Raw genomic sequence first — 12,464 nt, forward strand, 5'->3', positions numbered from 1 at the left:
AATCTCCTAGTTTACCATGGTATGTATTGAACTGAACAGTTTTGCTTGTTCACTTATCCTATTTCAGTGTTTCAGTCACCACTTTACCTTAAGAGGTTTTTAGAGTTTTTAGGGTCAGCAATATTCTAAGTAATGTTATATATCCTGTATAAGGTTCTTTCTATCTATCTATCTATCTATCTATCTATCTATCTATCTATCTATCTATGTGTGTGTATATATATATTTTTTTGTGGGGGGGGGTTTAATTTCCATTTCAGTGCCTTTTTCTCCTGCTTCAAAGTAAGTTCCCTTTCAGTCACACAATGACAGTCACTGCTCCATTTAAAAACCTAAATCTATGAAAAGTTTATATGAGTGGTAGGAATTATACTATATCTCATGTTTTTGCCTCAGGATGAAAAAAACAAAAACTTCATTATTCAGTTAAACTTTTAGGGCTCAGTGGGGTGAGGTTTTTGGATTTTGTTTGTTTGTTTTCCTTGTTTCAGATTTTACAGTGACCCCATGTTATCACTTTTCATTCTCTTTAAACATGTACATCAGTTGCTCCAGCGGCTCCTAGATGATCGAAAGGCCACAGTAGACATGCTTCAAGCAGAAGGAGGCAGAATAGCCCAGTCGGCTGAGCTGGCTGATAGAGAGAAGATCACTGGGCAGTTGGAGAGCCTTGAAAGTAGATGGACTGGACTACTCAGCAAGGCAGCAGCCAGGTAAAGCCACTGGGGTTTTGGGGAATATAGGTCAGAGGCGGTTTCTGACTTGTATCATTTAGGTGCTCGAAAAGCCCTGGATGATTCATAACGGTGCTTCGGCAGGTGTTTAATGGCTTTTATCTTGAAGAGGGATAAGTTTTTAGAGATGATCCTCATAACCAGAGTAACTCAAGAAATGAGCCTCAGCTACTCCATAAATTTCTGGGACCTGGCAGACTCATTGCTCTGTGGTGGTGTTCTGTTGCAATATAATCATGATTCCAAACGACAGACGCAGACTCCTCCAATCCAGCCAAATTATTTTCTGAGTTCTGGAAACAGATTTTTTTCCATTCATATTTATAAATAATGTTTTTGATACTTGGAATTGAAATTTATCATATTTCTTTTCTGTTAGCTTATCCTAATATTAGATGTTCTTACATCTGGGAGCTAGTGTGTGGTTCTGTTAAATGAGCATCCAAGAGATGTGTGGACTTTATTCACTAAATGGCCACCAGGCAAGCGGTATACTTTTCTCTGCCAGGGAAGTGCTTTCTCTTTTCATAAGTTAGCCCAGTGTCACTTGAGCTCAATAAGTCACACTGTGTCTTTACTTTTAGCTTATACTGTTCTCAGGTTTAAAAATAAATGATAACTAATCAGAAATCAGTATGAGAGTTGTAGAGTTGATCATTTATTATCTAGGTAGCCACAGGCAGTCTTCACATAACCCCCTCTTCAGTCTCTTTACGTCTGCCTGTCCATGGCTGTTTATTTCTTATCTGAGCTACAAAGTATTTGCTTGCCCATGTTAGTGGGAAAAACAAACAAAAGAATTCAACTTATTTTCATTTCCAAATTGCACCACTTTTTTTCTTCTCTCTCTCCATCCATTTCCACTAATAGCATCATTAACCTTCCAGTTTCCTAGGCTTAAAACCTCAACCTCATTTTTTACCCTTTTTTTCTCCCCTGCTTTGTGTCCCATATCTATCAGGATGCTAAATTCTGTCCATTTTACTTGTACAGTGTCTTTGCTCTCCACCCATTTCTCTAATTCCCACTCGCCTCAGTTCCTGACTTACAAACTCTCACTTGGGCTAGTTCCCATGAGGTCACTCACCTGAGGTAGCCTCCTAACTAATCACTCATCACTCTACTGCTGCTTACCTTCAGGCCTTCCCCTCTTTGCCCACTGAAAGACATTTAATGCCTCCCTGTTGCCTATAAATAAAATAAAGTCTCTTTGACCCAACATTCAAAGCCCTCTAACTCTTTGGCCCCAACCTACCTTTCTTAGTTTTCACTATTCTCATTCCTTATGGGCAAAGTGAACCATAGTCCGTTCTTCAGTATCTTCTGTCCGTTTCCTAATTCTGTCTTTGCTCATGGTGTTGCATCATCCATGAAATACTTCTGTTCATCTCCCCTGCTTTTATGAAGCTTTTCTTTATTCCCCAAGCATAGAACAATTTCACCTCCCTCTTGACTGCCATAACTCTTCCTCTGTACCTTGTATTATGGTCATTATTTTATGTACTTATCTCCTAGGTGTCCTTAAGCTCACTGAAGTCATGATTTGTTTCCAATGTATCTTTTTATGACTCTTCCTTCTACCCTACTTACTTCCATTCTCCTAGCCTAACACAGTTTCTGAGCCAGTATTTTAAAGAGGAACACCAAGAGCAGCGTCATTGGTCATAGACATCCTAAAGACTTTAGTTTCTTTAATGTTGGATTTTTGATACCTGTAAATTATTTTAGCTCTTCTCTTTGCTACCCCAAATCCTATTACACTGATTTCCTCAAACTTTCAGATTCCAAAATCAGAGATAAGGGAGAAAGACATAGAAATTAGAGGCAATTTTTTAAAAATGAAATTTTTAAAATTTAAAATTTAAACAAGAATAGATATGCGTATATATATATAAGTGAATCACTTTGCTATACACCTGAAACTAACACAACATTGTTAATCAACTATATTCTGATATAAAATATAATATAAAAAGTTTTTTTAAAAAGAAAATCTATAAGCAGATCATTAACCAATTAAAATAACCAACCAAGCAAAAAGAAAATGAAGTTCTTAATTAATAATATTTAAGGTTATATGTTTTAGTTGTATTAGTACTTGAAGATGTATTTTGAAGGTTGATATAAACTAAGAAAGGAAATTCTGTACTTTATGTTGACATTTAAAAATAGCATCTAGAAATACATTTTTCTTTATACTCAAACAGTTAAATTTCCAGATAATTAAAACAGCAGATCTTTATATTAAATCATTTCTTATTAAAAATAAGTTTGTCCAGAGTACCCAGCAAGGGACCTGGCACAAAGTAGATGTTTAGTAAAGGTTTACTGAAATAAAAGTACATCACATGCTCCCAGGGCCTTTTCAAATGACGTAGCACTTAATCTGTTTTTAAAGATCCAAAGTCGTTGTTATAGCCTTTGATTATTAATCTGTGTGCTAATACAGTTCTGTGGTTATTTTTCTGTCTGTTGCTTATTCGGCTGCCTTCAGCTTTCAGGCTTCCTCTCCCCATTGTAATTTGCTGATGTTAATCTATAGGGTATTTGAAATCCAAGCTTAGTATGGATGTTACATTAAATGAGATTTAAGACTCCAGATTTAATATACCAGTTACAAGGTCCATAGTTCTTTTGGCTGCCATTTGCCCTGGTAAATTCAGCTAGTTTGAGGTCATTTTTTGCCTTAAATCAGAATTCAAAGTTATGCTCTAGAGCTTGAAATGACTAGGAGCCTGACTGGATTGAGGGAGATAGGAAGGAAGTTCTCATTCATTGCTTGGTCTGCCTTTGCTCTTCAAATGCTCTCTCTTCTCTTTCCTCACAAGTGAAGGTAGCAGTGACAGGGAAAGAGATGATGATTTTTTTTTACTCCTTTAAACTTTATTTTGGTCACATGTACAGAGGATGCACGTGCTACATCCCACAGGAGAAAGAGTAGTAGTCGGTCTGGTTCTGATATTCATTGTACTGTTGCTACTCAGAGGGTGACCTGGACAGATCTGTCTTCAAGCCTTCAGGTTTTCTCTTTTGTGCAGGTGGGGGTAATTCTGCCTACCTTAGTACAAGGTCATGACAGAATCAAAATTAGGTACTGCTTATGAAAGCCTTTAAAGCAGCAGAGTGCTGTTTATGTGTGTTCTGTTTACTGTTGATATTTCAAATGCGCCTCGTTACGATTGGTCTTTTACTGAATATAGTACTATTATCAGTCTTAAAATGTGACTTTTTGCCTGAGCAGCTTGTTCTATATATTCGTGTAGGCAGAAGCAGCTGGAAGATATCCTGGTTCTGGCCAAACAGTTCCATGAGACAGCTGAGCCTATTTCTGACTTCTTATCTGTCACAGAGAAAAAGCTCGCTAACTCAGAACCTGTTGGCACTCAGACTGCCAAAATACAGCAGCAGATCGTTCGGCACAAGGTAGGAAGTAGTTATGGTAAATGAAAACACAGAAGTGGAATCAGAAATCCTGGAACGCTACCTGCAGCATTCTAGAAGATGTGTTTTGTGGGGGGATTTTAATAAGTTTAATTTAAAATATAGTCCAGTTATTAACTGGACTAGTCACATTCTTGAAGTAAAAATAGAAATGGACTAATACACTACCATCAGAAAAAACAGCTTTTTGTTCTCTACTTTTGTTATCTTTGCCCTTCCGTAGGTAAACTTTTATATTATTATTTAATTTATTATATCATTTGTGATTCATTGTTTTGTGTTTACTTTTCATTTATTTTTTTTCTGTTATTCATTTTTTCCATCTGGATTTCCAGGCTCTGGAAGAAGAAATAGAAAGCCATGCAACAGATGTGCACCAGGCAGTCAAAATTGGGCAGTCCCTCTCCTCCCTGACATGTTCCGCAGAGCAGGGTGTGCTGTCTGAAAAGCTAGACTCATTGCAGGCCCGATTCAGTGAGATTCAAGACCGGTGCTGTCGGAAAGCAGCCCTGCTTGAACAAGCACTGTCTAATGCTAGGCTGTTCGGGGAGGATGAGGTGGAGGTGCTCAACTGGCTGGCTGAGGTTGAGGACAAGCTCAGTTCAGTGTTCGTAAAGGATTACAGACAGGATGTCCTGCAGAAGCAGCATGCTGACCACCTGGTATTCATGTTTTCCATTCTTATTGATTATGTTACTAAGTTATTTTGTAATTTTGATTCCTGTTTCTCTTCATTTCTCTCTCTCTTTTTTTTAATTCCAAACATTTCAACTTTATTTTATACACAAGTGCATAATTACAGACTTGTTGCTAAGGACTAATCTATTTTTTGATCAGTACCTGGAAATACGTGTACTTAACAAACTGAATCAGTAATTCTAGAAGGTGATCCAGAGAGATAATCAGGGGCCATCTCAGTTCCAACTCATGTTTTACATCATTAAGGAATGTATCACTCAGTTTCCACTTGAACAGTTATGTGAAAGAGAATGTGCTTCAACAAAACCAGATTACCTAAATAATAGTGCCTGGGGTTTTCAAATGTTTCTAGAATTTATATACTCAAATTCCAGGGATTCTGTGTCATCTTGGTAGAAACAACAACCCCGCCACCCACCCCTTTGTTTTGTTTCAATGAAATTTCTTTGGGGATGGTAAAAATTGGCAAAGCGGTTTTTTGGTTTTAATGATCTTAGGTTCTTCTGCTTCATTGACTTCAGATATTGAGAGTTTTTAACCAGGATCCTGATTGAAGTTGGCCTGTTCCTGTTCCTGCTGACTTTCTTCTCTTGAACTTTCTGCCTTATTCTTTGTTTTGGACATAGTAGACATTTTTGCTGAATTCTGCTTCTACCTTTTTCTGGTTCAGGTTTGGTACCAGTAGATTAGTAAAGCGGATTTAGTCCTAAATCTCTCCTCATCAAAGGAAAGCTTGCGTATAAGTATCTGATTTCATTGTTTTGAGTAATTAAAGGGGTAACCAAAGAGAAAATGAAGGAATCAGATATCTCATGTTTAAACTAAGCTGGTATTCATCTCTTCACTTTAACTTTGGTCTCTTAAAGGGCTCACATTTCTTTCCCTTTGTTGTGCCATAGTTTTAGGATTAATGGTATTTTTTCCTTTCAGGCTTTAAATGAAGAAATTGTTAATAGAAAGAAGAATGTAGATCAAGCTATTAAAAACGGTCAGGCTCTTCTAAAGCAAACCACAGGTACTTTGAAAAGTGCATCTCTTAGCACCTCTATGGTCCCACAGGCAGTTAGATCAGCACCCTGCACTAGCCACTTCTCTTTGCGGATAGGAGGAGCTTAGTACGCTGACTGTGACCATGTGCTCGCAGGTGACTGGCAGCTTGGATTCCTATTTCCTGCTAAATCTTTTGAAAACTAAAGCACTGTGTTGTCTCAAATCTGGTTACTGATGAAGACTCCCAACTCCCCCTGTCCTCCAATATGTTGAATGCCAGCATTTACTGAAAGGTGCTGGGAATGACTAGGAACATCTGCAGTCAAGCTCAGATCTTAATAATCTCAGAAGTGGCTTCTTTTATCGGTTGAAGGTTTATTGCCCACCTCCCTTAGTGTGGGACGCTAGGTGAAATCACTGCTGTAGGGAGAGAGCATCTGTAAACGTTAAGCTCTAATTCGAATAAAGGGAGATTAAAAGGGCTCCCTCATATCCTTTTAAACATGAATAATTGTGTGCTGTCTCCCACAGGTGAAGAGGTATTGCTTATCCAAGAAAAGCTGGATGGCATAAAGACTCGCTATGCAGACATCACACTCACTAGCTCCAAGGCCCTCAGAACCTTAGAGCAAGCCCGGCAGCTGGCCACCAAGTTCCAGTCTACGTACGAGGAACTGACCAGGTGGCTGAGGGAGGTGGAGGAGGAGCTGGCAGCCAGTGGAGGACAGTCTCCCACAGGGGAGCAAATACCCCAGTTTCAGCAGAGACAGAAGGTGAGCAGTCATTTCGCACTGTAAAAGGAAAAAAATTTTCCTTTTAGAATCCTTAAGTTCAAATTCTTGTTTTTTACACCAACTATCCATACCTTAAATCTAAACCAAAAATTTCTGCCTGCCTCATTTTTTATTTATTCTTGGAAAATAAGTTTCGATGTAAAGACAGGCCTATGTAATAAGAGCACTTGTTATGGTCTGAAGAAGAAAAAAGATTGAATCTCAAAACCCTAAGAAGCTTGCTTCATATGTAACATTTTGGAATTTACTGTCATAGTTCATTCTCTAAAAGAGTACCTCATGGTTATGTTTGATTCTTCTGCAGGATCTGGTGCAATTCTAGATGCACAGAAATATTGTGTAGATACTTGTTGAGGTAAATACCTGTGATTAAAGCATTACTTATCATTTCTATTGAAGTAAGGAGAAAAAAAGCACCATTCATGTTACCCAGAGACAGTCTGGCTCAAAAAATCTTGTAGACAGTTCTAAGCAGCTGAGCTAAAGGCTGTGGAGTGATTGAAAAATCTGAGACAAGAAAAAAAAAGTAAGTGAAGGAAGGAGGTCAGAGCCCTGCTGGGATGTATGGTAGAGAGAGCACTTTCCACACAGCACAGCTGCTAATGTGCTTAATTTAGCAAAGGATGGCCTGAAAACTTTTTTCCCCTCTTTAGGAACTAAAGAAGGAGGTCATGGAGCACAGGCTGGTGTTGGACACAGTGAATGAGGTGAGCCGTGCTCTCTTAGAGCTGGTGCCCTGGCGAGCCAGAGAAGGGCTGGATAAACTTGTGTCCGATGCCAATGAGCAGTACAAGCTGGTCAGTGACACTGTTGGACAAAGGGTGGATGAAATCGATGCTGCTATTCAGAGATCACAACAGGTAATCTTTATAAACACCTCTGCATTAATATTTTAGGCAGCGGAGATATATGTGTGAAGTACAAAACCATGACCCACATAAATACAGGCTCAGGCATAGGAATAAATGAGATCAAGCTAAATCTGATGCAACAAATTATTTCAGTGGTAGGAAGTGATTAGGTAAAGGTATGTGAGGATGGATCTAGGTTTGACCGAAAATACCTGACCCCTTTGAGCAGAAAAGAACTTGGAGAAGAGTGTGCGTGAGCCCTTTCCTTGCTGCTGCCCTGTTAAGAGGCAGATGGTGATGGGGGTAGATAATATCTAGATCCTAAAGGTCCGAGTGCATCACAATCTTAGTTTGACATAATCAGCTGTTTTAGCATTAGGTGGAAGAGGGGACAGAACCAAGGACTGCAATTACAATCAAATACGCTCACCAAAATAGCAGAGCCATCCGAAATAGAACCTTCCCAGTAAACACAGGTGTCATATTTCCCTCAATCTTTTTTCTTTCCTGCTTTCTGGGAAAAGTTATCTGCTTTTCTTTGTAGCTGGATATGCACCTATTAGTGTGCCATGGTGCAAAAAATAAATTAATATAACATGACTCCTTGGGTTCGTGGTGATAAGCAAATGCTTTTTGAGCCACACAGAAGTTTGCTCTGACTCCACGTGCATCCCTGATGTCTTAATTAATATCCCTCATCTTGGCCAGATATTTCGGTATGAAATTTATCCTGCTTGGAAGCTTACTTTTAGTGTAATTTGGCACCATTGACGAGAGAGAGATAAAAGATTGAAGGACTCTCATTAAACAGCAGTCACATAGAACATGTTCTTAGGTCTCGTTGTTGTCGATGTCATTGCATAGATTATGGCATTCCATTTAAAGGTTTGGTGTTCTTCTGGGGTCTTATGCTTCTTCAGCCGAGAGAGTACTTCCAAGTTAACTTGACTCAGCTGTCTGCTGCCATGTTAAGTTTGTATTTAAACACATGAACACTACTGTTTAGTGTATGGGTAGGAAAGAGAATTGGCAGAAAGAGAGCAGAGCCTCATGAAAGCACTCTCATTAGAAAGAGTATTTCTTTTAAAGAGTCTTGGTTTCCATGGTTCTTTCTAGCTGTAGAACCATTAACTGGGTTCTGTAATGTCTTTCTAAAGAAGTTGAAATAGGATTAACTCTCTTTGTTGAAGTATAATCAACTCTAAATTGTTTGCATCTTGATTTGTGATTTTATGAAATTCTCATCAATTTTGGCTTTACTTTGTGAGATGTAAACTGTATTACTGAAAATCTAGGCCTTTCTGTGTTGAATAAATTAGAATTCTCAGAAGGAGGACATTGGCTACAGTATGTCCCTTTTTCTTCAACATGTCTGTTAGTACGAGCAAGCTGCTGGCGCAGAGCTAGCTTGGGTTGCTGAAACAAAACGGAAACTGATGGCCCTGGGTCCCATTCGCCTGGAGCAGGACCAGACCACGGCTCAGCTTCAGGTACAGAAGGTAAGTCTGACACTGACATACTCACTGTGTCCTGATAGAGGAATCATCAGTTGCTTCGAGTGACTAGCAGCGAGTTTCTGACTATCCCAAGTCAAGTAGAGTGAGTCAGTGTCATGATAGTGGATAGAGACTAATTTAATAAATATTTGGTTAGGATGAGGAAGAGATTTTTTGCTTTGTGAAAAGGGAGAAATAGGCCCATCAATCCAGGAAAGAGTAGTTAGCAATTTTCTGCACGGTTTTCAGCAGGGAAGATATTCTCGTAAGCTACTGAAAGATAAGCATTGAAGATGTGTGGATGGGCAAAGTGTCAGACTTTATAAGAACAGTTACTGATGTGGCTTTATTAAAGCAGAGAATTTTTCATAGGGTATGTCTAACTTTTCACTAACACAGGCTTGGGGTCCTTGTATTTCTTGACTTAACAATAGCTTACTTTTCAAAGGCTTTCTCCATTGACATCATTCGACACAAAGACTCCATGGATGAACTATTTAGTCATCGTGGTGAAATCTTTAGCACGTGTGGGGAAGAGCAAAAAGCTGTATTACAGGTAAACTGTATTTATTTATTCACCATATTGCTCTTATCTTGGTCATGGTGAATTATAAGTACAATTGTGAAATGGTAGTTTAAGAAGGTTTTTTTCCCCTCTATTACTGATAGTGATATTTAAATCAAACTTGGTGTTTTGGGGAATTCAGACTCCTAACCCTATGTTTCCAAATGTCTAAACAGCCATAGTGTATACTGTGAAATACATTGCAAATCCATCTTCTTTATAACAGAGGAGTTGCTACTCATCCTCAGTCCATAATAAGTTATCTTTGAGTTACCTTTCCAGGTAGATAGGTTTTTCAGAACTGTATGCAGATATTAATTCCTGCTTCAGGTCCTTCTAAAAAATCATTACCCATTTTTAAAAGAACTGGCCAACAGAATCCATTTGTACACTGGTTTTGTTTTTTATAAAGGGTATGGGTAACCACTGTTTCCTCAGAAATCTTCATAAATTGAGCTACTCACCATAAACATGTAAAGCATAAATGCCAAGTTTGTGGAGACTTTTGTTAGAGGAAAAAAAGACAAATGAAACTTAAGCATATACCTATCTTAGCCCCTGAGAGATTCAGTCAAACTGACCTGTTACAGTAATGCTGTTATCTGAAGTTGTAGAAGGTATTCACTGAAAGGTCAATTTTGCTGTGCTATTTCCGTGTTTGTGAAACTACGTTCATATTTTAAAAATTATAAAATAATGGATATATATGATAGAAAAATTCAGTTAAGTATAAAGAAAATAAAAATCACTTGTAATCTTATTAATCGATATTTTTTAGCATTTTAGTGTGTATTCCTTTAAACTATTTAGTATGTATACCTACATGTTTACTTTAAAGAAGGGTTCATAATGATAATAGAACTGACACTTTTTTTGTTGTTCATAGGAAAAGACAGAGTCTCTAATCCAGCAATACGAAGCCATCAGCCTGCTCAATTCAGAACGGTACGCCCGCCTAGAGCGGGCACAGGTGTTGGTGAACCAGTTTTGGGAAACTTACGAGGAGCTCAGCCCCTGGATTGAGGAAACTCGGGCATTAATAGCGCAGTTACCTCCTCCGGCTGTTGATCACGAGCAGCTCAGGCAGCAGCAGGAGGAAATGAGGGTAAGAAACAGGTTGAGTTTTAATTTCATCAGAGAACTGAAAGTGAGCTCCACCGTTTATTCAAAAACAACCTACTTATTAGTACCTACTGTGTATAAGTCTATGTTATGAAATGAATTTTTAACACAGAATTTCTTTGTACAGTAAAAATAGGTATCTGAATTATTTCCTTTGTCCTTTAATATGAATCAATTAAAGAATAAGATTATGGAGATGTTAGGAACCTGGGTATTGCGGAAGTAAACACAAAGCATCACATAAAAATCAAAGGAGTTTAAAATCTTTCCAGCGACAGTGAGATGTTACTAGATTTGAGTGTAGTCAGGTGGCCCTCTCCTTGGGGTTAGGCCCCAGCTGGAGTTAGAGCCTCCACTCAGGGATGTCCAAAAAGCATTCGCTGCATGGAGTCAAGATGAAAGGGAAATTTGTAGACACTTCAACTGGTGCTGTTGATTGGTGGTGTACGGCTCGTGCTTGCTTCTGTCTCTGTACTCCTGTAAGGGGAGGGTGTGAACTGGAAGTAGCCAGCAGTAAAATCAAGGAGTGACTGGATTACCAGAAACGTGGCTGTTTGTGTTTTGTCCTGCTTAGTGTCTCCCCATCTGGGCAGGGAGACAGACATTAAACCATGCAAACTACCGCAGAGTACAGAGAAGTATTTACAAGTACAGAAGATGGTGGGATACATTTGTGATGGAGGGTAAGAGTGAGAGAGGATGTCTGGGAAGCTTCCTGGATGGCGGAACATCTGAACTGGCTTTCGAAATGAAGAGAATTAGATAGAGTCATAGCCCAAGACTTAGAATTTTTTTTTTCCCCTCCATAAATGGTGAGATGTTCCTCTCAGTTTGTTCATTTGGTATGAGCTCGGATCAAAGTATTTAAACAGACAAACTGGTATGAAAAGTCTCATTTTATTTTAATCCCTATTTCTTTACATAGCAAATAAGGGAATCCATTGCTGAACACAAACCTCATATTGATAAACTGCTAAAGATAGGCCCTCAACTAAAGGAGTTAAACCCTGAAGAGGGGGAAATGGTGGAAGAAAAATACCAGAAAGCAGAAAATACGTATGCCCAGATAAAAGAGGAGGTACGCCAGCGGGCCCTAGCTCTGGACGAGGCTGTTTCCCAGTCGGCTCAGGTATGTTTGTGTCTTAAACTCATATAACCTTCAGCTGCCCTTTAGTCTAAGCAGGAGGCCCTGTATCAGTATGTCCCTATGCTCAGGAATGTCCAGGCCAGTATGCTGGTGATACATTATCAAGAGACTGGGAGCCCCTGCCTGTCTGCATTTTTATTCCAGGGAGCATTGGTTTTACTGACAACTCTAAGGAGGGTGAAATCCATCCTGGCTGGTATATGTTGCCTGTTGATGATTTCCTTGAAAACTTTATATTGTGATGATCCTTTAGCAGGGATGATTTTGGGTAAATTCATCTCGAAGCAACAGATGCCTCAAGAAAAGTCAAATTCCTATTGGGCCTATTGCTTTCGAGATTTAGACAGCACATTTGTTTTCCTACTCACGAGGCCACCAGCTGGCTCCTAGTTCAGAGAAAGATGCTTGACTAGGGAGAGGTTAGAGCCAAGGAGAAACAAATCACCAGCAGTGGCGTTTAAAGCATGTAACTACATACTTTTCAACTAATATATTACTGTTATGTCTGGGTAATTTATTCCTATGTTTAGTCAATACTCTTGGTTAATATTTGTACTTACTCAAGTTTCTCCCCCCACCTTCGTCCCATCTCTCACTCACATTGTGGAATGTGTTACTTTGTGTT

The 12,464-nt window shown here is 39.0% G+C and overlaps 1 protein-coding gene across 4 annotated transcripts in view; it reads left to right on the forward strand.

Annotated features, from left to right (window-relative positions):
* The window catches only part of MACF1 (microtubule actin crosslinking factor 1), a 304,215-nt gene that overhangs the window by 250,607 nt on the left and 41,144 nt on the right, over positions 1-12,464 (forward strand). For all 4 annotated transcript variants that reach the window (XM_057706161.1, XM_057706146.1, XM_057706154.1 and 1 more), the window contains 10 exons: positions 547-713; positions 3,998-4,157; positions 4,511-4,837; positions 5,805-5,889; positions 6,396-6,637; positions 7,312-7,518; positions 8,889-9,008; positions 9,454-9,561; positions 10,457-10,675; positions 11,618-11,821. In XM_057706161.1, coding sequence (XP_057562144.1) covers positions 547-713; positions 3,998-4,157; positions 4,511-4,837; positions 5,805-5,889; positions 6,396-6,637; positions 7,312-7,518; positions 8,889-9,008; positions 9,454-9,561; positions 10,457-10,675; positions 11,618-11,821 — 1,839 coding nt within the window. The remainder of the gene's footprint in view (positions 1-546; positions 714-3,997; positions 4,158-4,510; positions 4,838-5,804; positions 5,890-6,395; positions 6,638-7,311; positions 7,519-8,888; positions 9,009-9,453; positions 9,562-10,456; positions 10,676-11,617; positions 11,822-12,464) is intronic.

This window comes from Hippopotamus amphibius, chromosome 1, assembly GCF_030028045.1.
Source record: "Hippopotamus amphibius kiboko isolate mHipAmp2 chromosome 1, mHipAmp2.hap2, whole genome shotgun sequence".
Classification (NCBI taxonomy): Eukaryota; Metazoa; Chordata; class Mammalia; order Artiodactyla; family Hippopotamidae; genus Hippopotamus; species Hippopotamus amphibius.